The sequence below is a fragment of the Palaemon carinicauda genome, chromosome 22, assembly GCF_036898095.1.
Source record: "Palaemon carinicauda isolate YSFRI2023 chromosome 22, ASM3689809v2, whole genome shotgun sequence".
Taxonomy (NCBI): Eukaryota; Metazoa; Arthropoda; class Malacostraca; order Decapoda; family Palaemonidae; genus Palaemon; species Palaemon carinicauda.
In genome coordinates, this window is record NC_090746.1 from 88,334,703 (window position 1) to 88,361,365 (window position 26,663).

General features: G+C 44.5%; 1 protein-coding gene across 1 annotated transcript in view; it reads right to left on the reverse strand.

Moving 5' to 3' along the window:
- Nucleotides 1–25,937, reverse strand: part of PIG-S (phosphatidylinositol glycan anchor biosynthesis class S) — a 78,552-nt gene extending 52,615 nt beyond the window's left edge. Inside the window, exons 1-3 of the mRNA XM_068346487.1 lie at nucleotides 25,824–25,937; nucleotides 19,712–20,023; nucleotides 19,040–19,273 (exon numbers count right to left, since the gene is read on the reverse strand). Of these exons, the coding sequence (XP_068202588.1) occupies nucleotides 19,040–19,273; nucleotides 19,712–19,976 (499 nt within the window). The 5' untranslated portion in view covers nucleotides 19,977–20,023; nucleotides 25,824–25,937. The remainder of the gene's footprint in view (nucleotides 1–19,039; nucleotides 19,274–19,711; nucleotides 20,024–25,823) is intronic.
- Nucleotides 25,938–26,663: the final 726 nt, after the last annotated feature.

Below are 26,663 nucleotides of genomic sequence, written 5' to 3' on the forward strand. Positions count from 1 at the left end.
ATAGGAAAGGGCATAGGTTGAGTCTCCCCAGAGAGATAAACTACTCCAGCGATGAAAGAGTTCCCACGAGGCTAGTTCAAACTCTTACAGAGCAACTGTTTTTCTCTTGCAAGTGAAGGACTTTTAACAGAGCTTGTTCCATTCTTGCGGGAGACGAAAAGGGCCGGAAAATCAGACACTGTATCTCCATTCCCAAAAAAAGAATAGTCTGGGATGGGATACTGTAAGTTACGACTTCTCTACGTTCACTATGAGACCTAGCTCCTTGGTTAGGTCTAATGTCCATTAGAGGCTCTCCAGACAGCGATATAATGACGAACACCCTGATTAGCCAGTCGTCAAAATAAAGGGAGGCTCTGAATCCTCAAAAAATGTAGAAAGCTTGCTACATTTTGCAAGGGCCTTGTAAAAACAAGAGGAGCAGGAATGAGGTCGGAGTACAGTGCTCGACAGTGGTACATTACTTTCCCGTCCACAAACCTCAGATGTAGTTGAAAGTTTGGATGAATCGGGACGTGGAAGAATGCATCCTGAAGGTCGAGAGAGACCATCCAGTCGCCTTCCCTTAATGCTGTCAATACAGCTTGGTAGACTTCATCGTGAAGTTTGTCTTGACAATGAACACATTGAGCGCACTTGCATCTTACGTACTCCTGCAGTGAACGTGGCTGCCAGATCATTGGAGCCATCCCTGATAGTCTTGTTCCTGTAGAGAACGTGGCTGTCAGATCATTGGAGCCATCCCTGATAGCCTTGTTTATGCATGACATAATTGTACAGCAAAACTTCAAACGCTCGAAAAACTCCTAACAGGAGATGGTCTAGCTCTGAAGCCGACCATAAAATCTTGGAGCGTCTCATGGCCAGGCGCCAGGGAGAGTCTATGAGGCTTGAGAAGTCTATCTGGGCAGAGGCAGGAACTCCCAAGCCGAGAACTTCTCCCGTGTCATACCAGACGCTCGCTCTATAAGCCAGTATAAAAGGAGGGAAAGCAAAGGCTGTCTCCCCCAAACTCCTCCTGGTGATCAACCAGTCGCCTAGCAAACGTAAAGCTCTCTTAGAAGAGCGAGAGAGCACTAGCTTAGAAAACAACGGCTTCGAAGTAGCTAGGCCTAGTGTAAACTCTGACGTTTAGGCGAACGAGGAGCAGCAGTTACAAAATGGTCCGGACAAAGATCCTTAAAAATCAGCATGATTTATTTAAAGTCCATAGAGGGCTGAGCAGCTTTAGGCTCCTCTCCGTCTGACAGAGTCCCCAAGGGAATATCAGTAGGAGGGGGATCAGCAACTTCCTCATCTGAAGGAACCTCGTCCGACAATTGCCGAGTCTCAAGCAAGGGAGAGACCTGCCGTGGTGGCAATGCTTGACAAGCAGAGTCCACACGCAAAGGAGCATCAGTAGCAGTCAAGGACGCTACGTCCTGTAACTGCTTAAAGGACTGACCAGCAACAACAACAGGTGCGGGAGGACGCTCGACGTCAAGTCGAGACTGCCTTGACTGCCTAGATAGAGCAGTTAAAACAACTCTTGACTGCGGTGCTTGACGTTCAACGTCAAAACAAGGCAACTGAGCTGGTTGGCGAACGTCCTGAACGTCAACACGAGACTGCGGCAGCGGCTGAACGTCAACACGAGGCTGCGGCAGCGGCTGAAAGTCAACACGGGACTGCAGCGAGTAAGGATCCAAGTCACGTGACTGACGTGACAAACTACCGACATCACGTTTCATAACGTCAAACGGACGAGTAAATGCTCATTTGGGCGGCTGACGGCCAGAGTCTCGTTTAGTGTAACGGCGACTCGAAAGCGAAGGTTCATCGTGAACCTGCTCAACGTCATACTTCTCCATAAGGGAGGCAAGCTTAGGCTGCATGTCCTGCAGGACAACCCAATTAGGATCAACAGGAGTCGGGACGGGCCGAGACGACGGTAACGTCTGTGTCGGCAAAACATTGCCTTTACCGCGACCCTCGGACCCCGTGTTACGCTTGCGTTTAATAGGCGAACCGTCTTCCGACGACTGCAAAGGGTCAGAGCTGTCCCCATGGCTACAGCCAGGACGCTGGACCTGTCCTGAAAGGACTGACTTCCGCTTTAAGGGTCTAGACACTTTGCTCCAAGATTTCTTTTGCGAGAAGCCTTCGGATGACGAGGAGAAAAACAGCCTCGCTCGTCTTATGGTAGGGGCGATCTTGCTAGACACGCCCGATACCATAGAGGGAACGTTTGTTCGTTGGTTAAAGCCTCTTGTCCCCATAAGTCCTACGACATTACTTCTCCCTGGTAGCATGGGAGCCTGAAAGAGGTCTCGGACTAGGTGAACGACAAGCACGAACAGACGAACCCTCGGTCGCAACACTAAAAAACACTTTGCGCAATTATCACTTTATCACTACGATTTTCTGTTTTTGCACTTACTTCACTGAAATCGTATTTTTCAATAATTTCACATTAGGCATGAATAAAAACTGATTTCTACCTGAAGCACGCAATTCTCCCCTACATCAAAAGGTTATAATTGCGAAATAAGTCGTATAATGTAAGCACATTAATACAAGCAAAAATCAGTAAACATATATATCGAATAAAACGGAAATATATAAAGTTAAAAGTATCAGTGACTGGGGAGGAGACTAAACACTAGTTCATTAAAAACTACGTTTTCAATCTCTCACCGTACAGTGCCTTGGGACGAGAATAAAAACTAAAAACGTTTTATCCTTTCTCCCCGTACAGAGACTTGGGACGAGAGTAAAAAACTGACTCGAAAACAACGTTACTCGCTTGGGACGAGAATAAAGATCGGAACGTTCTCTCTTCCTCTCTCTCTCTCCGTCTCTCTCTCTCTCTCTTGATTTCACACAGAAGAGAAAAGCCCACTCACCCTTCGTCAATAAACAGGTTATTTGACCAAAGGAAAACACTGAAAGGACTAAGAAATTGAAAATTAACAAGTTCCTTTAAATTAGTATTTAAAACATTTCAGTTTGAAAGAAGAATGAACAAAACGTCAAAATCGATTTACTCTTTCTGCAAAGTGAAACCGTGATTCTCTCTTTCTCTATCGTAACGATAGAACGCAAACTGCGTAGCATAAATAAACCAAACGTTAGTTCATCTTTGAAACAGCACGAAGACTATTCAAAGAAAATCTTTCATAAAATATCTACTAAAAAATATTCATTTCATAACTCTTACAGAGCAAATGATTTAAACTTAACGAAAATAAAAGTTGAATGGGCTCAACGTTGTTTAACTTCGGTTTCCAAGTTAGGACCGCCTACTCTCGGACTAGGGGAGGAATAGGTAAGGTCGCATATAAACAAAACATTAAAATTTATCTTGATGTTTAGTATAAATGGAAAGCTAATCGAAGAGGCCTAATAAAGGCGGGTGAGATATAAAATATATAGAGGAAAATCTATAATTAACAACAACAATTTATAACGTGATAAGATAATTGCTAAAAGCCTAAAACACACTTCCGTACACTAAGGGAAGGGTCGGCCATTTTTACTCTATGGAAAAAAACCAGAGATAAAAGAGCAAGGGCAAAACACTTTTACTCTCCTTTCAAAAGCATTTCTTTTGAGGATAGTATTGAATAATCCAACACGGCGAAAGCAATAAAACCAAAACCAAGTACTTCACCAATTCGGTAGAAAACTCGAAGTCATAATAGCGAGTGGAATCGACTTGTCGATGAAACCGACAGAGAAGAACTGGAGCTGTTTACATGTATATGCGGTATCTGGCCGATAGTCGGCGCTGGTGGGCACACCCGCTACCTTCATGGCGATCGCTCGCGAGTTTTTGAATTCTGTCGAGCCGTCGGAGACGTCAGCTATTATATATTCACCGGCTAAGTTGAATATTTAAAATTCCATTTTACACCACTGAAGAAATTCTGGCATTCACCCAGATCTCATATATTCATTTGAATTTATTATTATTTATTCTACTTGTGTTTATTTCAATTTATGTTATTGAATATTAATGAGTGAAAAATACTTTTGTTAATAAATTTACCTAAGTTTACTACTGTATGTTATGGAAAGGAGAACGATCACGATCACTTCCTAAAGGCCGTTTGGACCGGCTAGCAGGAAGCTTAGATCCCCGATTACGAGAGCGCTCGGAAACACGTCCTGGCTCGCTGCTCCGATCACGACAGCTGATATGAGATTTGTCACTACGCTGGTATGATTGCATAAAGGACGAGAGCCTGCTTTGCATGTCTTGAAGAATTACAAAGTTAGGATCCGAATGTTGTGAAATCGGTGATGAAATCACAACGTTCTCCTCATCGCTAAACGGAACAGAGCGCCTAGAAGGCGAAAACCAGTCTGAAGGCTGCTTGGGAGCTTGGAATGAGGTAAAACCTGGTCCTGAGTGCACAGAAGGATCCTTGGAAACGTCCAGCGTTCTAAAAGGACGTTTGATCGGGGAACTTTCAAAAGGCTCTGGAGTATCCCAGTGACTACAGTGAACCCTCACTACTTCGCGGTTCGACCATCGCGGATTCACCACTTCGCGGGTTTTTTCCATAACCCATATATATATACATATCGCGGATTTTCCGGAAATTTCGAAAATACCGCGAAATCTGAAGACCCCCAAATACGATATTTCGTTACCTGTAATTCCATTAATACTGTAATTAGTAATATCTGCTCTTACTGATTGTTCATTGCATTACATATGATATATAATTCAGCACAGAAAGAAATAAAACACGAAAAGAGAATGTGATCATACGATAATACAGTACTGTATACAGTACGTAGTAAAATTAAATCGAACATGAAACGCAAATCAGATGCAGTCATACAATATTAGAATGGTGTAAGGCTGCTGATGGCTACTACTGTACTACAAATGTAATGGATGTGCATCTTTTCCATGAATCTTTTGTATGTATACGTACGTAGTACTGCATCCAATAATATTCTTTTTGGGCTCAAGCCATGGCGTCCTGATGGAAGGTTCCTGTTTGGTAGCTTCCTTGGGTATAAGACTACTAAGATATTCCCAGAGAATTTAACCACAGGTTATCACAGAATTCTAACTTCTGGAGCGAGTATCTCAAAGGTTTCCCTTTAAGACATCGTAATACAACAGGGGACACGCATGTCTGAACGTGCCACATAGCTATCTTCACCCCGAACAGAGTTAATGCTTCGGTGTGTAAGGGCTGAGAATAGCTGGGAGCCGTTCCACAGCTAATCTCACTCGTGGCTACTACTGATACTCGAGACGTAAACAAACGGACGCCATTGCTCTGATGACGTCACGCCCGTCTTCATCCTTTGTTTAGTAGCTGCCCTACTTAGACGGATTTTCCCTTGTGTTATCTTTATCGCTTTGCATCTTCGCTATGTCGTTACCTTCAGCCTCGCCTTCTTCTGGAAAGTTGAGTACAAGGTTCCAGTATTGTTTAATTAAGCTCTGGCCGTAAAGTAAATATTATTTTGCGAAATAATTGATGTTTTGTGGCAGAGCTGTGCCTCTACCGGACCCGCCATTTTATGGCGTCGTTGTTGTTTTTACATGTCTTATTTAGTTAGCCACAACAACGCTTCCGGCATTATATACTAATCGAATATATTAGTTTATTTAGTCTTCATAGCTAGGAACTTTTATATCGTGTTTAGACGCTTTTTATCGGTCATCGATTGACCTCATACCAGTCGGCTACTATAGCCCCCAGGCCAGGAGCCTACATACAAGTGTTCATGCATGATTTATTAGTGATCCTAGACTAAGTTATGAAGATAGTGGCATTATTATTTTACAATACTTTTGACAGTGATGCAAATGTTTTCGCCTTCAGGGACCATATAGGGGATAGGCTAGTCAGTGATTCTTTCTAGCCTAACCTAATATTAGGACCCCTATATGCTTCCTTCATCCCCTGCCTTGGCATTCCCTCTATTTAGCCTTGATCCCTTTTCTGAGTAAAGGGATTAATTGTCTAATAGAGTATATATCGCCTCTCTGTCCTCCCTAAAGGAATGAACCCCCTTTAGGGCTGCGTCTGAGAGTGAGGTTAGGCTAGCCTACCTCTATGGCTAGGATAGTCTATGACTTTCCTGCGATAGCGATATGTCTTCTTCCTTGCCTAGTTCAGGACTTTTAGCCCTGTTCTAGGTCGGGTTAGGAAGGTTTCTCTGTTCCATGCTGAAACGGTACTCTTGCACCGTTTTAGCCGATCAGCCTGATCTTAGGTTAGGGAGTGTCCTCCCTTCCCTTAGTGGCCGCTCTGGTACAGAAACCCTTCCTGGGAAGACTTCTCTCTTCTCCCTCCCCACCTATCTCTTGTATAGCCTAGCCTATGCTTAGGTTAGTTTATACTCATCTGTCCCCTGTCCTACAACTCCTCCTTAGGGTGGAAGAGTAGGGCTACCCGAGCTTCCTTGTGCAGTCCACTCTGGTACATATACCCTCATAGTGTCCTATAAGGTTAGTTACTAGTATAGTTCTGCATATGGGAGTCTCCCCCCCCCCTCTTGGGTGTTCCCTAGCCCTCCCTTGGGCTACCTAGCTCCCGGTCCCTAGTGACCCCTGCTCATGGATGTTAGAGCCTGCCTCTATCATGGGTACACCCCCTCAGGGAGGGGGAGGGATGTCTGGAACCCTGACGGTACTTCCTGCATCCCTTCCCCCCTCCCCCTGTCTCTCTTTCTATCTGGGTGCCGGTCTCTTGCCGCCTCTACTGTCGGCAATACCTGCCTCCTACTTGGTGACTTCCCTACCCTTGCCGCCAGCCCCCCGTGTACCGAGGGACTGCCGGCTGCCGCCGGCTACCACCGACGGCTCTCCTACTCCTATCTAATCGTCCGCTTGCCGGTCGATCACCGGAGTGCCGGCATATACTGCCGGCAACCCGATACTGCCTTTACCATCCTTATCCCAGTCACCAACCTGGCATCCTCCGACTGCCGGAGCCGCCGCTTCCTGCCGGCGTGCCGCCGTTGTGCCGGCGGCCGCCATCCTGGTATTTAACTGACTTTTGAAAATCGTCTGTTCTAATGCCAGAATCTATGCTGGAGCGAGCTCCGGCATGCCGGCGGCTTGCCGGATGCCCCGGAGGCGTCAAGAATACTTGCACCCCCTTACTGTAGCTATCATAAGACTAGGATAGCCCTATATCGCAAACAGATAAGCTGCTTCCGCTATTAAGATCAGTACCTAGTACTGCTCTATTAGTGATCATGCTGTCTCTTTGCATTCTTCTATTTCCAGCAGGCTATGTGCATCTTAGCGCGGCTGGTTGCCAGAAGCAGTTACCCTTTAATGAGGCCTTCTGGCTCTTAACTGGGAACCGAATGAATTCGATCCCAATCTTGTCCTTGGTTTTCCATGGAGTTCCAAAATACTAGGAATTCTAGGAAACTATATCCAATGATCTCGGTCATTTGGATTATCCAAGGACCAAGCTTGTGGTAACCAGCCGGGCGGGATGCATGGAGCATGTTCTCCTTTACTGCTTTCATTCTCTATGCATCACACCTTCTTTAAGTTAAAATTAATGATTAATATTAACTTAGTTTAAGAGCCATTCTTATGACTCCCCCATACTCATTTTCTCTTTCTTCCACAGGAGGAGCAGATGAAGTGTGACTTCGCCTTCTGCGCTGTGAAACGCCCGCAGTTTTACGGGCATACGGCTTGCAGGACTCACGCCCCTTGTGCAGACAAGAAAGGGGACTTGAAGTTTTGGAATCCACTGGATTGTACGGTCTGCCAGGCCCACCTAGTTGAGGCCTTCCATAACCCTCCCTCAGCGGAGGTTAGAGACATTTCTCGTGAAAAGCTGCGCAAGTGGGTGCGTGGCTTTCAGAAAAATGCTACTGGACCGTACCTGGCCACCGAAGAACTGAGGTCCCTGTTGTTCCCTAAGGCCTCCTCTGACTCAGTGGTACCAAAAGATACGATCCCCACTGTCCAAATTACGGTGGAACCTGATGTGGTCATGGCTCAGTCCATGCACGAGTGTCGCTTAGATTCCGAGGATGATGAACAGATCTCAGACGTCTCGGAAGACACGGAGAAGACGCTTATGGCTCAAGGAGCCGAAGAGGACGAAGACAAGGTGGAGTACACCGAGTCGGAGCTTGGAGCTGCTCCCTCGTCCATCCCTCCTCCTACTCCTACACCGACGGAAATGTCTGTTCCGTCTACCTCCTCAACTCCGGATCCTTCCTCTTCTACCCAAGAACTGATCCAGCTGATTAGAGCCGTCATGGACGACAGGCTGAAGGAGAACCAGGAGTCCATCAGGTCGATGATTGGATCCAGAGAACCGAAGAAGATTTCGGTCAAGGATCTCCCAGCTTGCTCTCATGCCAACCCGTGGAGGTATGCAGAGCATATGGTTATTGCGACCGGCAGGATCTTTGTTAGTGACAAGATCGGCACGGTCCCGTTGGAAGATGTGGAGTTCTTCCCAAGCTTCGAGGCCTACCCGGACTGTTACGTCCGGCTTCGTTCCGAACCTGCCTCGAAGGAAGAGACCGAACCTAAAGAAGAGATAGTGTTCGATCTCGCAAAGGCCCAGGCTATGCTAGCCTCCGCATTTAAGAGTAGGGGCTTTACCTGCTCTAAGCTTCCGGCTTTGAGCAAGAAGCATCCTACGTACGTTGCACCTGACACTGCGGTTCTTCCTTTCTTGGAAAAGGCCTTAGCTGCATGCCTTAAAGCGGCGGAAGAAGGGAAACCCTGCCCTGCACTGGAGGAGTGCAGACCCTTCTCCATCGTGACCCCCCCTGACGCTCGACACTGGAAAGATGTTCAGCATACTTTCGTCGTGGGAAGGCTCGATCCTGACGTCGCCGGACGTCAGTTTAATGAAGACCTCCCTAAGCTCAACGATCACCTCCTTCGCCGGGAACAAGACACGAAGGAGAGGCTTGCGGCATCTCTTTCTCATCAAGTCCAACTGGATGTGATGGCCTGTGACACAAGAGTACCAGATCACTACATGGTACTAGCCAAATCCCACTTACTGACAGTAATGAAGGACTTGTACCACTTCATAAAGGCTCGCAGAGCCTGTCGTGAATTCGTGTTTGCCGGTGCCACCGTGAAACACGAACCCCGGAGGCTGATTTCCTCCAACATCTGGGGAAAGCACCTGTTTCCTTCTGACCTGGTCAAGGAAATAACTGACAGAGCCGCCACGGAGAATAGGAACCTTCTCCACAAGTGGGGCATGTCCAGAAAAAGGAAACCCTCTCAGGACGAAGGACCTCAGCCTAAGAGAAAACCTCAAAAACCAAAACCCCAGCAACGTCAGCAACGACGTCAGTTTCCGGGACCCGCTACCTCCCAAGTGGTTGCCCAACCACAACAGACCTTTCAATTGGTCCCCCAACCGGTGTTGTCACAGTCACCGGTCTTCACCCCTGCCTTTGAGCAACCATCCACTACCTTTCATGCCAAAGGTAGAGGCTCGTTCAGGGGTGCAAGCAGAGACGCATCTCGTCGTCCCTCCAGAGGTAGAGGAGGAAAGGGAGCTAGCGGCCGAGGCAACAAGTCTTCGGGACACCAGAAGCAATGAAGTGCTTCCGGTGGGAGGAAGACTCCGCCAATTCCAGGATCGTTGGACCTTCGATCCCTGGGCACACAGCATCATCAAGAACGGTCTAGGCTGGAGTTGGACGCAACCACCCCCAATCTTCCAGCGGTTCTTCCAGCAATCGACCCCCCTTCTGGAAGAATATGTTCTAGACCTCTTGGACAAGAAGGTGATAAGGAAGGTAAAGTCCACCAGGTTCCAAGGGAGACTGTTTTGCGTTCCCAAGAAGGACTCAGACAAACTCAGAGTCATTCTGGACTTATCCCCCCTCAACAAGTTCATAGAGAACAACAAATTCAAGATGCTGACGCTTCAACAAATAAGGACCCTTCTGCCTCAAGGTTCCTACACGGTCTCTATAGACCTGGCGGATGCCTATTGGCACATTCCAATGAACCATCACGCTTCCTCCTACCTAGGATTTCGACTCCAAAGGAAAAGCTACGCCTTCCGGGCCATGCCATTCGGCCTCAATGTGGCCCCTCGGATCTTCACAAAACTGGCGGATGCCATAGTACAACAGCTCCGCCTAAGAAACGTCCAGGTGATGGCCTACCTCGACGACTGGCTAGTCTGGGCTCCATCGCCCGAAGAGTGTGCAAAGTCTTGCAACGAAGTTACCCAGTACCTAGAACACCTGGGATTCAAGATCAACGAGAAGAAATCTCGCCTCTCTCCAGCTCAGAAGTTTCAGTGGTTGGGAATCCACTGGAATCTTCAGTCACACCGCCTTTCCATCCCCCAGAAGAAAAGGAAGGAAATAGCAGGGTCTGTCAAGCGACTACTGAAATCCAAACGCATTTCAAGACGACAGCAGGAACGAGTTCTAGGCTCTCTACAATTCGCCTCAGTGACAAACCCAGTGCTTCGTGCACAGCTAAAGGATGCCGCGGGAGTCTGGAGACGCTCGGCATCCATCGCTCGAAGAGACCTCAAGAGACGGCTTCCAAACAGACTTCGACGCCTCCTAAAGCCGTGGTCGGAAGCAAAGGCCCTGAAAAGGTCCATCCCTCTCCAATACCCTCCTCCATCACTCAACATCCACACGGATGCCTCACTGGAAGGCTGGGGAGGTCACTCCCACCTGAAACAGGCTCAAGGGACCTGGTCTCCACTATTCAAGACGTTCCACATAAACATCTTGGAGGCCATGGCGGTCCTTCTAACTCTGAAGAAGTTATCCCCGCCGCCCTCGATCCACATCCGTCTAACCCTAGACAACTCGGTGGTAGTTCGTTGTCTCAATCGCCAAGGCTCAAGATCGCCCCAGATAAATCAGGTGCTTCTCCCAATCTTCCGTCTGGCGGAGAAGAAGAAGTGGCACCTGTCTGCAGTTCACCTACAAGGATTCCGCAATGTGACAGCGGATGCTCTATCTCGGACAAACCCGATAGAGTCGGAATGGTCTCTAGACGCAAGATCGTTCTCCTTCATCTCTCATCAAGTCCCAGAACTTCAGATAGATCTCTTTGCAACGAGCGACAACAATCAACTTCCTCTGTACGTAGCCCCGTACGAGGACCCCAAAGCAGAAGCGGTGGACGCCATGTCACTGGACTGGAACAGATGGTCAAAGATATACCTGTTCCCTCCCACCAACCTTCTGTTGAAAGTCCTCTCCAAACTGAGAACCTTCAAAGGGACAGCGGCCCTAGTGGCTCCCAAGTGGCCCCGGAGCAACTGGTACCCCCTGGTCCTGGAGCTGCAGCCCAAGCTGATCCCTCTCCCGGGCCCAGTTCTCTCTCAACAAGTACAGAAGTCGACTGTCTTCGCTTCATCATCGAAAATCAAGGACCTTCATCTCATGATTTTCTCTCCCTTGCCGCAAAGAAGAGGTTTGGGATCTCGAAGAAAAGTCTAGACTTCCTAGAGGAATACAAGACCGAATCCACGAGACGGCAATATGAATCATCCTGGAGGAAATGGGTCTCCTTTGTCAAGGCAAAAAATCCTAAAGAAATCACCATTGATTTCTGTATGTCCTTCTTCATTCACCTTCATGGACAAGGATTAGCAGCCAATACGATTTCAACCTGCAAATCGGCCTTGACTAGACCAATTCTTTATGCTTTCCAAATTGATTTGTCCAACGACATCTTTAACAAATTACCAAAAGCATGTGCTCGCCTACGCCCAGCACCCCCTCCGAAACCGATCTCCTGGTCACTAGACAAGGTACTCCATTTCGCCTCCAACTTGGACAACGATTCATGCCCCCTCAAGGATCTGACTCAGGAAGTTATATTTTTATTTGCTCTCGCTTCGGGAGCTCGAGTCAGTGAAATAGTGGCATTATCAAGAGAAGAGGGACACATCCTGTTTGCCGATTCAGGAGAAGTGACCCTCTCCCCTGATCCGACGTTTCTCGCTAAAAACGAATTACCCACCAAAAGATGGGGCCCTTGGAGAATATGCCCCCTGAAGGAGGATGTCTCTCTATGTCCAGTAGAGAGTCTCAAGGTCTATCTTCGCAGAACTTCGAACTTTGGTGGAGGCCAACTCTTCAAAGGAGAAACATCGGGCAGCGACCTGTCACTGAAACAATTAAGAGCGAAAATCACCTACTTCATTCGCAGAGCGGATCCGAACAGTACACCCGCTGGTCATGATCCTAGAAAAGTGGCTTCTTCTCTGAACTTCTTTCAGAGCATGGACTTTGAAAGCCTTAAAAACTTTACGGGCTGGAAGTCCTCGCGAGTTTTCTTTAAACATTATGCGAAACAAGTGCACGAAGTCAAACATTTTGTGGTAGCCGCAGGTAGTGTTATGAAACCTGCACCTAACTCTGCGTAGAACAGTGAGTTACTTGGGACTCTAACTCTTCGGGTGCCTATGTTGACCCTCGAGCGATTCATAGTGATGTCTAAAAACACTTAGTGCTTTTATAACTGTTCTTATCCCAGGTGAAATGTCATAGTGTCACACAAGTGCCGCATGCCTTGAGCATGATGTGTTGTTTAAAGACTTGCGTTCCTCGAGAACGAGTACCTACTAATCCTGAAATTCCTTTTCAGATTCAAGAGCAAGCCTTTATTTCTATGTACATTATTATTACTGTAAATGAACTTTACTTTTGCTGTAAATTATTTAATTTCTGCATTGTGAAATAAAATTTCTATTTTATTACTTATGCGTCTCTTTCAGCTCCTACCTACTATGAAATACATACTGTCATAGTTTTATTTATTCCTCCTTTCTTATGGTCATGAAGAATTTAAGATGTCTAATCCTAAATTATATTCACCCTGTCTCAGTAAGGTTCCTACACGAATACTTACTTCTGATAACCAAGAGATGAACTCTATACACAGTGCCCAACCACCACTGGTCTAATTTAGAATGTTCCTATACAAATATCAAACATTCTGCTTCATCTCTGAGTTCTTCAAGTTCTTCTGTCAGGATGAATAGCCCTTCAATACCACTTTGACGTCGGCATAGCCCATGGGAACTTCCTACCAATGGGGGGCAGGATACTTCGTTCCTATGGTTCTTTACCTAAGATTACTTTGCTGTTTTGTCAATGCCCAGGCACTTAACACTGGGGGAAAAATCTACCACGATACATTGATTCTCTGGTACTCTTCCATCAGGACGCCATGGCTTGAGCCCAAAAAACGGATTTTGAGCGAAGCGAAAAATCTATTTTTGGGTGAGATAGCCATGGCGTCCTGATGGACCCTCCCTACTACTTTGTCCAGTTTTGTTCCCACCCTACACAATTGTATCATGGTGATGGGCAGCAACTGGCTTCAGGATGAAGACGGGCGTGACGTCATCAGAGCAATGGCGTCCGTTTGTTTACGTCTCGAGTATCAGTAGTAGCCACGAGTGAGATTAGCTGTGGAACGGCTCCCAGCTATTCTCAGCCCTTACACACCGAAGCATTAACTCTGTTCGGGGTGAAGATAGCTATGTGGCACGTTCAGACATGCGTGTCCCCTGTTGTATTACGATGTCTTAAAGGGAAACCTTTGAGATACTCGCTCCAGAAGTTAGAATTCTGTGATAACCTGTGGTTAAATTCTCTGGGAATATCTTAGTAGTCTTATACCCAAGGAAGCTACCAAACAGGAACCTTCCATCAGGACGCCATGGCTATCTCACCCAAAAATAGATTTTTCGCTTCGCTCAAAATCCGTTTTGTTGCAAAAATCACATTTCGAATAAGCGTACGAGAGAGAGAGAGAGAGAGAGAGAGAGAGAGAGAGAGAGAGAGAGAGAGAGAGACACACACACACATCCTACAAAAGAATAAAATAGCATACGTAAAGCTATTATTATTATTGTTATTATTATTATTGTTGTTGTTGTTAATAAAATTATGATTGTTATTATTATTATCATTATTATTATTATTATTACAGTACTGTATTATTATCATTATTTATTATTATTATTATTAATACTGTACGTACGGTATGCGCGGGGTATCTTGTACTTTGAGTTGGTAACCTACGCATCATATACTGTAAGACGGGTTGTGATTGGTTCAAGCGCTGATAGATGACGAATCAGAACTCAAGTTTTGTTATCTAGCCTGTGATTGGTGTTTTGCCCGCATCTCCAGCTTCCAGCATCTAGGTTCTCGCGGGCCCGGGTCGTCCACTTTCTCTTACCGCGTATCGCTGAGTAGAAGTTCCTAAGTTTGTGAAGTTTAATCTGTGCTGTGTGCGACCTTTTTAAGTTGAACTTTTTGTCAAATCCTACTGTACAATGCCTCCCAAGCGTTCTGCTTCTACTAAGGCTGGTAGTGAGCCTAAACGCCACCGAAGGATGATGACGATTGCTGAGAAGGTTACGCTTCTCGATATGTTAAAAGATGGTAGAAGTTACGCGTCCGCTGCGCGCCATTTTGGGATCAACAAATCTACTGTTCGCTATATCAAGAAGGACGAGGCGAACATTAGAAAGACGGCTGCAATCACCTTTAGCAGATCAGCGAAGCGAGTCGTTACAACGCGTAATAAAACGATCGTACGCATGGAAGGTGCTTTAGCTGTGTGGATTGCCGACTGCCGGAAGAAGAACATAGCCTTGGATACGAACACCATCCGAACAAAGGCTTTGAGCTTGTATGAGAATTTTGCTGCAAAGGAACCTCAAGACGACGACGGCAACCATGCTGAAGAAGATGATGATGCAGATGATCCTCAACCAGGGACATCCACTGATTCCCAGCCTCAGAAACAACGTTTTTCCACCAGCAAAGGATGGTTCGCGAAGTTTCAGAAACGCTTCGCCCTGAAAAGCGTTTCCCTGCATGGCGAGGCTGCTTCGGCTGACACTGCCGCTGCTGAAACTTACGCAAACCAGACATTCAAGAATATTATCGCCGAAGGTGGATACAAGCCGGAACAAGTCTTTAATATGGATGAGACCGGCTTGTTTTGGAAGAGAATGCCGTCGCGAACTTTCCTGTTCAAAGAGGAAGCCAAAGCCTCTGGCTTTAAAGCATTCAAGGATCGCGTTACCCTCGTGATGTGTGGCAATGCTGCTGGATTTTTGCTAAAGCCGGGGCTTATTTATAAGTCGAAAAATCCTCGCGCTTTGAAAAATAAAAATAAGAATCTCCTTCCCGTGTACTGGATGCATAATCAAAAAGCATGGATTACGAAGATGCTGACCTCCAACTGGTTCCATCAGTGTTTTATCCCGCAAGTCAGCAAATATCTCTTAGAGAAGGGCTTGCCATTCAAGATCCTTCTCCTTATGGATAACGCTGGTGGACACGCAACTGACCTGTCGCATGAGGGCATTTAGGTTGAGTTCCTGCCACCCAACACCACGTCATTAATTCAACCGATGGACCAGGGGGTTATCAGGGCGTTCAAGGCCCTCTACACGAAGAATACCTTGGCGGACCTCGTTGCGTGTGTGGATGCTGCCCAAGATAATGAGGATGAAGATTTTAACTTGAAGGCGTACTGGCGGCAGTACACCATAGCCGCGTGCATGCAGAATATTCAGAAGGCACTGCAAGAGATGAAACCTGCAACCGTGAATGCGAGCTGGAAGAAGTTGTGGCCCGAGATTGTTTACGACGACGAGGGATTTACACCTGCTGAAATCCAACACTCTGCAATACGCAAATCTGTGCAGTTGGCTGCCATAATTGGAGGTGACGGGTTTGGCGACATGACGACTGAAGACGTCGACGAGTTGTTGGACTGCCATTCCCAGCCCCTAACTGACGCAGACCTCGAAGACCTGACGAAATCGGCAAGCGAAGAAGAGAGTGAAACCCAGGAAGAGACCCAAGAAAATGTCAAAGAAACGGGCTTAACATTAGAACGGCTTGCCAAGGCCTGCAACCATGCGAAGGAGTTGAAAGAAATGTTGCAAGAGTGGGACGAGGATATGGTTCGGTCGATGCAATTCTGCAACAAGGTTGATGACATAATGACTCCCTACAAGATGCTCTTAGATCAAAAAAAGAAGCAGCGGCAACAACTTCCGATCACAATGTTCTTCCAGCCTCGCAAAAAAGAGCCAGTTCCTCCTGCTAGTACGCCTTCGGAAGAAATTGAAGAAGTTTCCCAGGAAGAAGTTGAAGAGGTGTCCCAGGAAAAGACACCTCCGTCTGAAGAGACGTAAAATACTACCTGGCTGCACAGTAGAACACATCATCAGCTTCATCATCATCATTTCTACTGTGCAGCAAATTCATGGCCATCATCATTCAAGTTTTTCTTGAACTTCTTTCGTGGTGAGTACAGTAACAATCTTTATTTTTTACTTTAATATTCTCACATTCTAATATTTGTGCCTGTTTTATAGTTTAGTACTGTATGCATTAAGTTAAAGGGAAGGTTTTAAAAGTCTACATGTTGTAACCTATCATATTTTTTTTGTTTAAAATTTACATTTGTACGTACGTAAAACAATCTCTCTCTCTCTCTCTCTCTCTCTCTCTCTTTCTCTCTCTCTCTTCTCTCTCTCTCTCTCTCTCTCTCTCTCTCTCTCTCTCTCTCTCTCTCTCTCTCTCTCTCTCTCTCTCTCGTAAATTGTTTTCCTGCTTTGCTACGTACAGTATGTACTGTATGATTTTATATAGATACGGTAAATTATATTTGTACTAATAACATATTTTGTAAATGCTTTTACTGTAAATATCATTATTTATCACTTTCATCATGCGCGTTAAATGCCTTCTTTGTTCTGAGCATGGTTGTTTACTGAGCGTACAGTACTTTATGACGCCGTCGTTTCAGGCGGTGTCATAAAGAAAAACATTTCATTTGGAAGTCCTAAGAAAAATTAAGTACGTAAAACATTGGTAATAAAAAAATCAACATACTGTATAATCAATATAATCGATGCAAAAACTAACCTATACATATATGTGTACACTAAATGAGTTTGTTTCTTCATTATGATCAGAGATGAACGTAAACAAAACATTGGTTGCCATTTTTTATCGTGCTTTTTAGGTGTTTAGGAAACGCATGATATAAAATCGCCTTTAATATTTGTGCCTGTTTTAGTTTAGGGTGCTGTAGTACATGCATCAAGTGTTCTGTACATTAAAGGGTGGTTTGTTAACAGTACTACGTACAAGGGAAGGTTTTAAAAGTCCGAATATACATGTTAAATAAATAGGTAAATATGATGTCACTACTTCGCGGATTTTCACCTATCGCGGCCGGGTCTGGAACCTATCTACCGCGATAAACGAGGGTTCACTGTACATCCAAGTTTTGAACTAGCAGGACGTCGATAGGCCTTATCATAGGACCTCTTAAGAGGTCTGGAAGCGAGCTTCCAGCCTCTAATAGGCAAGGGGTCACCCGAAGACGACGAAAAACACTTAACCTCACCTTTCCAATGGTGTGGGCGAACGTCCTGGGAGGCGCCCACAGGTACGTTCGAGGGGACATCTGCTCGTTTGATAAAGCCTCTCGTTTCCTTTCGCCTTTCGACATTCCTTCTCCCAAGGGTTGGGGAGCTTGGAAGAGGTCTAGGACTAGGAGGACGACAGACACGAGCAGGCGCACCCTCCACTGCACTTGCACCTTCACCTTTTAATAGACGCACATCGGACATCAACTGTGTCCTGTCCGCAGCGAAAGATTCAACTTTAGCGCCGAGAGCTTGAATCGCCACTAACAAATCTTTTAGTGAAGGTTCATTAGCAATTGCAATAGTGGGATCGGGATCAGCCACTACAGGTGAAGGAATAGGATTAATGACATGGGAAGAGGAAATATCTCTAGATGAGCGAGAAGAACTACGCCTCAATCTATCCCTTTTGAGTTTACGTCTGTATCTATCAAACTCAATCCATTCATGCTCTGACAGCAAAACACACTCGTCACAGCGATCGCCTAAATCACACTCTTTACCTCTACATGCAACACAGAGAGAATGGGGGTCAAGAGAGGCTTTAGCCATACGGGTCTTACACCCACTAGTCACACATAACCTAAAAGTTATAGGGGGGGGGGGGTGGCCATTTTGAAAATTTAAGAGAATTCGGACAAGCAAAGGTAAAAAATCATCTAATCCAAACAAAATCAAGAAATATCCAAAGCGAGATCAAAAACAAGCGGGAGTCAATAACCAAAGATTTGTACTTCACCAAAAAAATTATCAGTAATGACGGAGTAGAATTCACATGTCGCCGCTAGCGATGGCAGGGAATACAGTATATGAGGGTCACTGGAATGGTTCCCAGGTACCTCGCTAGGGTGCAGGGGTGGTACACCTGGCTATCCAACTGGCGGTTGGCGCGAGTTTCGAATTTTCTGCCGTTGACGTCGGGGACGTAAGCTATATATATAACTACCGGGTAATTCTTGTGTTTAAGAAATTGGTTTAAATTACACGATGTCATTCAGAACTGAAACCTCTTGCATATTAAAAAGTTACTGCAGTGGAAATTGTCCTGAATCAGCTAAGAATGTGCACATGACAATAAAACAGGTGAGGTCTTTGTCATTGCAGCTACTATGACATTTGACTGTCCAGATTGATGTCCAATTTTTTTCCAAGTTTCTATTTATCAAATAACAAATATTAACATGTATCATGATCATAACATCAATGACAATTGATGTCACAACTATAGGGAATTTAAATCAATCCATCACATGTATCCTTTTCCGTAAGATTTCTTCTCCTTTAGTCAGAGAACAGGAAGTATGAATCTCCCAGTACATATGCCATCCATTACCACATAGATTTCTCTCTGTACCTAAATTCTTTTATCTACAAAAATAAATTTAGCTAACAGGCTTCCTACACCCTTTATAGCCGATTATAGCCATTGTATAGTATATAAATAAATTAAGTTTGGTACAAAGTTTACAAGAATGCTAGCTACTCGGATGAGATAGATAGATCACCTCCCTACAGGATTAATAATCAAATCATCTCAGTAATCAGTTGATCAAGAATCTGTGTACAAAGACTACATTGAGTACAACTAACCAAAATCACAATTCATTTCAACTTACCAACTTCTGGCTTCACAAATATCAATCGATGTCGACCAATTGCAATGGTCACATTGTCTGCGTCCAACACCTTTGTGTCTGAATCGGACAAAACAAAGACTGCAAGCGTTCCTGATGCTACCAATGCCGAGGCTGTAAGCTTTTCATCTAGATCATACAGGGATTCCGATGTTCTAATAATTGTCAGCTCCTCTTTCTCAGGTCGTCTCTGGGATAGCAGAAATCTTATGGAACCTGAAAACAGCAGGATAAAAATATGTTCAATTGTGTAAGATACTAAAATTCTAATGATTAGAATACATGATCTTTAATTTCACAAAGAAAGCAACGTACATATCAGGGAAGATTCATAAAAATAATTTGAGATGGCTGCTTGCCGTCAAGGTCCAATGCACTTGTCGTTTTAACTAACATGTGGGCAGCACTTTCACCCAATCCCTTGGCAGTTATATGTACCTTGTTAAATTTACAATTCCAGCTTGGCTAAAGTCATACTTCTATCAAAGGTGATGATTTGCACTTAGATAGGGAATAAAAACGTTTTCTGAAAACTAGATTAGCCATTTCTTTGCAGCGTTTGACAGTCTTTGCCATACAGTATTTCAAATGATAATTCTGTAATTAAATGAAAGTATTCTAACACATGAATGACATGTCTACATGAATACTCACGCATAGGCTTCAACTGCTTATCGAGGTCAGATAAATATGCTAGGTCTGTTGCTCCAACAACAGTAACTCCAACACCATGATACCTGAGATTCTGAGACAACTCTTGAATAGTGCTATAAGGCAGGTGAGCACGATACACAGTTGTGGTGTACCACCATACAGGTAAGCCCACAACTACAAGGACAACAGCAAAGCCTGCAGCTGCCCAAGCCCCTTCTCTTGGCGTATCAAGTTCTTTTTTGCTATCCTTATCAACTTTGGCCATTTTGAAGTCAATTACAGGTAAGTCACTATATAAGCAGCATGTATGACCTGTATCAGAAAAAGAAAATTAAATATCAATTCATAAACACAGGAACTACTGCACTTTTTATAATACAATTTCTGCTAATAAATAATTACAAAGTTCATTCAGACAAAACAATTTTCACTATATCTTTGTTGCATAATACAAAACATCAAACATTTTTTAATCAACATGACAAATTTGGAAATAATTTGTATTTTCCTTAACAATACAAACCTCAGTGAGCTCTTTTACCATGGATATATCTTTTCAGCGTAGCTGGAACTAGCCATAAACTTTTAATGCTAGTTGTCAACGACCCTCTGCTAGTTAGGGGGGGGGGTAGCAGAGGGAGACCAGCCCCCCCCCCCCTCCTTCTCCCACCTCACCCAGTGTACATGTCACTTTTGATTTTTTTCCCAGGACTTTCTAGGGGGATAGGTGATGTTGGGATAATTGTAGGTAAAGATCTCATGTATGTATAGTTAGGAACAATACAAATTACTTTCAAATTTGTTATTTGTTCCTACACAAATACAAACCCTTCCCTATTTTACTATGGAGACACCCCCTTAGGTGGTGGAAGTCTTTAACCTAACTGGCTGCAAACTTGACCTCAGGTGCAGTCCTAGGCTCGTTAGTGTGTCAGAAAAGTACCCTGAGACCTCGTGAACTCCCAATTATGCAGAATTGATGGCCTGAGCAATCATGGTGAGTAGTAACCAAGCACTGTTACTTGATCAGGTAAGAATAAGTGTGATATACATCTTCAAATTTAAACTTAAGACATTGCCTGCCTCTCACTCACAGGGAAGATGGGGACATAACAAATTATATTACATATTTTAGACCACACAAGGGAAATGGTTATTACCTGCAGTCGGATTTTCTTGCGGCTCTGTGTAAGGCAGTTAGTTCTGAAAACCACTAATGGACTAGTCGCCGTTTGAATAACCCTGTGGTTTTAGAAATCAAAATGACTCCTGCTGTATGAAGAGTTCCATTAAGTAAGTCTATGGAATCGTCTGCACTTTCAAACTATTCAGCGATATCTGTAAGGGTGGAATATTGTTGGTGTTTATAATAATTGGTACATGATTACTAGTATGGCAATCATCTAATGTTCTCCCATCAAAATCAAGAAGGCAGTTAGAACTTGCAATTGAAAGGCGAATGCATGCTAAGGGACCTGTCTGAACATGAAAGTGTATGGGTTCTTCTGTATTAAGGAGCACCACATGTCCATTTTCCACAATTGATGATATGATGTTGGCCCTTGTGTTTGCTAAAACATCCCCCATAAAGAATGTCTACCATTCAAATCTCCCTGTAATCAAAAAGGTTGCGGGAGTTGTTGAATCACCTCTATTAAATTATCATATAGGTTCATTAACCAAAACCCATACAGGGGCCCGAGACCTAGAGGGAAGGTTCCCCGCTTCCGGTTACATAAACGCCAAGTCTCAGACGAGAATGCCCTTCTGTTGACCTGAAACTTTGGGGTATCTGGAGATCTAGTTCTTTGGAAAAATCTTCAAGTCCTTCTGCTCCCAGGCCTTGGCCGAGAAGGTTTCATGGAGGGATGGGCCTTCCTTCCGAGTGTCTTCCAAAGGTCACGAGGCCTAAAGAGGAACCTTAGGCACTGATGGAGGCTCCAGGAGAGGAGCAGCTGATTCAATCGTCACAAACTTTACTGGGGACAGCCGGCAGGATAATTGTCTTTGAACGAAATCTCCAAACCCTGCTGGTCCTTGGGTGATGAGTATCACCTGGTGGAGGTACTACTTGGCTGTGACCTCTTCACCTCTTGAATGGTTTGACTGGGATAATATAGTACTCAGTCTTTCCCCCTCGAGGTCTAGGCCAAGATAGGAAGCCTTAGAGTCTAGGTATTCTTGGTACCTAGATGACTGCTCAGGAGGGGAAGGAACACAAAGCACCTAAACGACCGCTCAGCACAAAGCACCGCTGGAGGAGGTCCCTGCCTAACAGCAGAACTCATATGCCTGGGAACCACAGATGGATCTGAACTCACAGGTGAACCTGACAGCACAAGAGGGATAGGGATCGGCATATGTGATACCCGAGATGGTGGAGCTGGAACAGGCCCCGCCAACTGCCTGCTTCACTGCCTCAACAAGCTCTCTAAACCAAGGCACATCCTTCACGAATGAAGGAACTGCCGCAGGAACCTGAACAGGGTGTTCGTCAGCATGTCAATGATGAGCAGGTGCTTCTCTTGGTGAGCGAACCGCACTGACGCACAACTCTCCTGCCCGACTAGGGACTGTTGGTCTGGAGGCCGAAGCATTGTGGACAGGTGCACAAACACTTGTCAGGGAACATGCAAGATGTTGACGAGCCTCCTTACACACTCCTGCAAGAGGAGGATGTGCTCGGGTGGAAACGAGCAAGGGAGAGGGGCTTCTCAGTGAACACAAGGTGCCCTCGCCCGCAAACATCAAAACAAGATGGCTCTATACCGTAAGGAGAAGTAGTCTCAGACAATAGCCGCAAAGAGTTATGTCTCACAAGAATCGTGAGGCTCATTGCGCCCAACGGGAATGGTGGCGAAAGGCAGCGTATAGAAGTGAGTAGCTAGAGCCAGAAAACGCAAGCAGGTGGCGAAAGGTGGCGATGGAGTGGTTTGCGGACGAGAGGCGGCGATCGCAAGCTGGGGGCGAGAAGCAATGACCAAAAGAGGGTGGCAAAAAGTGGCGACTGCAAGCGGTTGGCGAGCATCACCATCAAGGTGCTAGGAAGAGCTCAACTCCGAAGAGTTGGAGCGAAGCATGGACGAGTCCAATGCCCACTTACAAGCAACTTGAGGGGGAGACCACTCAAAAGAAAGCCCTTCTGAAACCACAAGAAGGACGACCTTCTTCGTATGGCGGACGAACAGTACAAATGTGTTTCTCCTACTGAGGGAACTTAGGGCACTGAGCAATCTCAGCTGGCTGACTGACATCAGCAGGCATTCTCACCCTGGGGGAGATTGCAAGCCTGGCAGGGACTCCGAATAGCCCAACCCAGCAATTTCTCAGGTTGCCGATAAGGGCACGACACCCCAGATGTACACAACTCAGGAGGTTTTGAGGAGAAAGGTGTGACCAGCCCCTGCGGAGGAAGATGTGCACTGCTGCTGTGCTCAAAATTCCAGTACCTCATACAGATATTTCTTGAAATGTGGATCTGAAATTTCCAAGGAAGGCAAAAGTTAATGCATGAAGTCAAGTGAGAGAGATTCCGCTCCAGCTATGGGCGTTGCTGCTTCACTAAAGAAAGTGGCAGGGTTCTCTGAATAGGAGGGTTGTCCAGGGGTCAAAGGGACATCACTCTTACTTGTTCGTCCAGCAAAGGAGACCAAACATTCAAAGTCAGCGGGGGGCGGACATGAAGCCAGAGTAAGAAATCAGGACTCCTTCAACCGCAAGGAAGAAGAATCCCTTTTAGACTACTACTTCTGTCGTCTACCGTACTGCTCCTACTGGGAGGATCGTCACTCCTAACACTCTATGCAAGGAGATGCCTCAGTGCACGAATGTCGTCTACACCCAGGACAAACGGAATGAAGATCCATCTCCTGCGCTGACATGAACATGCTGCAAGAGCAGCCTTCAATGCCAGGACAAACCTGAATCTTTATTAGTCCTCAAAAGACCAAATACACCTGAAAAGAAAGAGAAATAAATAAAGTTTATAGTCAGTTTTAATAACGAGCTAAGATCAAAAGTGGAGACGCAGTCTAGCCGATTGTATTAGCAGGGTGGTTGATTTACCACCCACTAACTAGAGGGAGTTATTTACCTCGCGTTAAAAGTTTAAGGCTCGTTTTCCAGCAAGCCGGAACAATATATCAAAAGTAAAGAGCGAATGGTTTACAGTTGTGTAGGAATAACTAAGCGAGTTCTGGCCAGAGGGAACGTCTGTTCTCACTGACAGCTGCAATCAAAGTGACTATACAGTGAGCAAGCTCGGGGATGGAGCTTCCCCGCTCCTGGCCAGTAAGTACTGGCCACTGCTTGACAACTTGTTATAAAGTTTAAACAAGCTCAAAATAAAACAAAATTTCAGGGGAAATCACATAGATTTCATTTAGGGGTGTATGTAGTTGGTTGGGACAGATGAAAACTTTCTTATTACTTGCTAAATTGATTTTATTTATGGGGAAAAATTTTGTTTGTATTGGTCTAAAACAGAATAATATGAAGGTAGTTTCACGATACAATATGATATTATAAAGACAGTTTTACGATTTATTGAACATTATACAATATTACTTTGCCAAGATTGATGCTGGTTGGGAAGTAAAGATAGGGTTGAGACTTAGGCCTAGTCGTAGGGTAAGCTGAAGATACAGCAGTATAAGGAGGGGGGGGGGGGGCGTCACCTGGTAGGTAAGTAGGTAAAAATACAGCTCCTAGGTTAGATTAGGTGGGGAACCTTAGGTTAGGACCTATTCTTGAATTTGTTTCCATTTTAAAATGTGGTTTTTAGTCATAACTTTTGGAAGTTTAAAACATCTATAAGGGTTTCCCCCAACTATTTATATCTGAACAGTTTTTAGTACTTATACTTACACTTGAAACACTTTTAATTTCTAATCACTAGAAATATTGTGTTAATTATTGACCGGGCTTGTCCCAACATACATCTGAAAGAAGAGTTTAAACACGCCACAAAAGGTTGCCAAAACTGATAAGAAGGTAATATCCTTGAGCCTTTGTATAACGACAGATGGGACCTGCCACATACATAGAACACCATCTAACCTACATTCCCCACCTAACCTAACCTACAAGATATGTACTTACCTACTTACTTAACAGGGGAGAGATAACATCCCACTGCTATCCCCTTAAACTGCCATATTCTTAGCTAGCGCTCAGGTTCAAAATAGTCAAGGGGCATGGCAATCAATATACATACACCCCATTATCCCAATTTATTTTTTGGTAATATTGGTTAAAATTAAGATATGTTTCATTCAAATGGTTGTTTGTGGTTATAGGAAAAAACGGAGTCTTTGTATATCAGCGGCCAGTTCCTCCAGCGAGCATAGAATATGGACACCAACTAACCTAAACTTCTCCCCAGTATCTAACCTACATGCCGTGTCCTTACCTAATGGGGGGGGGGGAGGTCTAACACCTCCTGCGACCTCCCTTACACCGCCATTTTCTTAGTTAGCCGTCATCATACTGTATATCAGTGTTGCCACTGGATCTGCCTAAGAATTCCGCCTGGTAAGGAAAACGGCCTAGAAACGCTATGGTACCGAAAACCATCAAAACATCCGCCAAATTAAACCAAATATAATCATAATTTCTATACTTTGTTATGCTAGTTTTAGTTCACAATACAATACAGATCAGCAGACATAAAAACAGATACTTCATATTATAACTAAAAAACAGATTTATATGCCTACAAGTATGTTTTTAACCTTGATAATTGTGCGGAAATATTTTGCGCTCCAAGCAGAGTAAAGCAGAAATAAAAAATTGAAACGATGGAGATCCCTCTGTAGGTCTATTTACCCGTCATTACCCCCCATAATTCGGCACTTTGGCAACACTGCTGTACATACAGGTGGCCGCTATCATACATAAACCCCAAAAAAGTTCCGTTACAGTACTTATTATAAACTTTACACCTATGTGTTAGTTGATACAGTGCCGGAAAACTTGTTTTGCAGAGAGCAATTAGGAACTAGGACCCTAGCCTATGGTACCCTTGCAATTAGTAACCAGCCTAGTATAAAGTTATCAACAAACAATGAAATTTTCTGGGAGAATAACCTACAAAGTAAATAAAATATACTACCTGATTTATGCTACTGGATCCTCGAATCTCCTTCTACTAGAATGATTGTAAAACAAATACATGCAAACTTCCAAAGTAACAAAGTTGACAGAACCGAGTTAGGCCTAAGTATAGTACCGGGACTATAGCATGCTTTGTAACGGCTACCCTGCACGGTTTCTCTTTGCTTAGGTTTCACTTTTTCCCAATGCTTTAGAGTTCGTTTATCATTTCTTTTCTGGCTTTTCACAATTTATAAATAACATTTCTATATTAAAATATGTATAATATTTTTCTGTTTCAAATAATAGCTGGTATTTTATTATGTTTTCTCGCTTTTCTGGGTGTGGTTTCACTAGTAAAATGCACTAATTTCTTTATGATATTTAGTTTTTATGTTATACAGCCTAATAAGTACATCAAAGGGTATTGTTATAGCTTATAACGAGAAATTTTTCTTCTTATTCTTCATATAATTAGTATTTTGTACCAGCAAATGAGTGGTTAATTCAAATTTGGGGATAAGCTGTCTCTTATGTTTCTAAAAAACATTTAGGGGTGACTCAAGTTTTAGCAGTAAGAAGGGGACAGTGTCGTTCAACAGTGATCACGTTCAATGGACACTACAAAGGAATGCTTAGAAGAGTCTACAAAAACATACAACGACGGTTGGCTAACCTAGTGAGCATTACAAGAGACTTCAATATTCATAAACCTCTTACATTTTTAAGGATGTTGTTGCGTTCATGAATATGTTCTGAGCTAAAGGGGAAATCCTAGCCCATATCTATCATTCAATGCTTCAAAGTAAAACGTTTTTCTAGGATAATGACTGGTGAAATCAAACTCATAGAATCACAA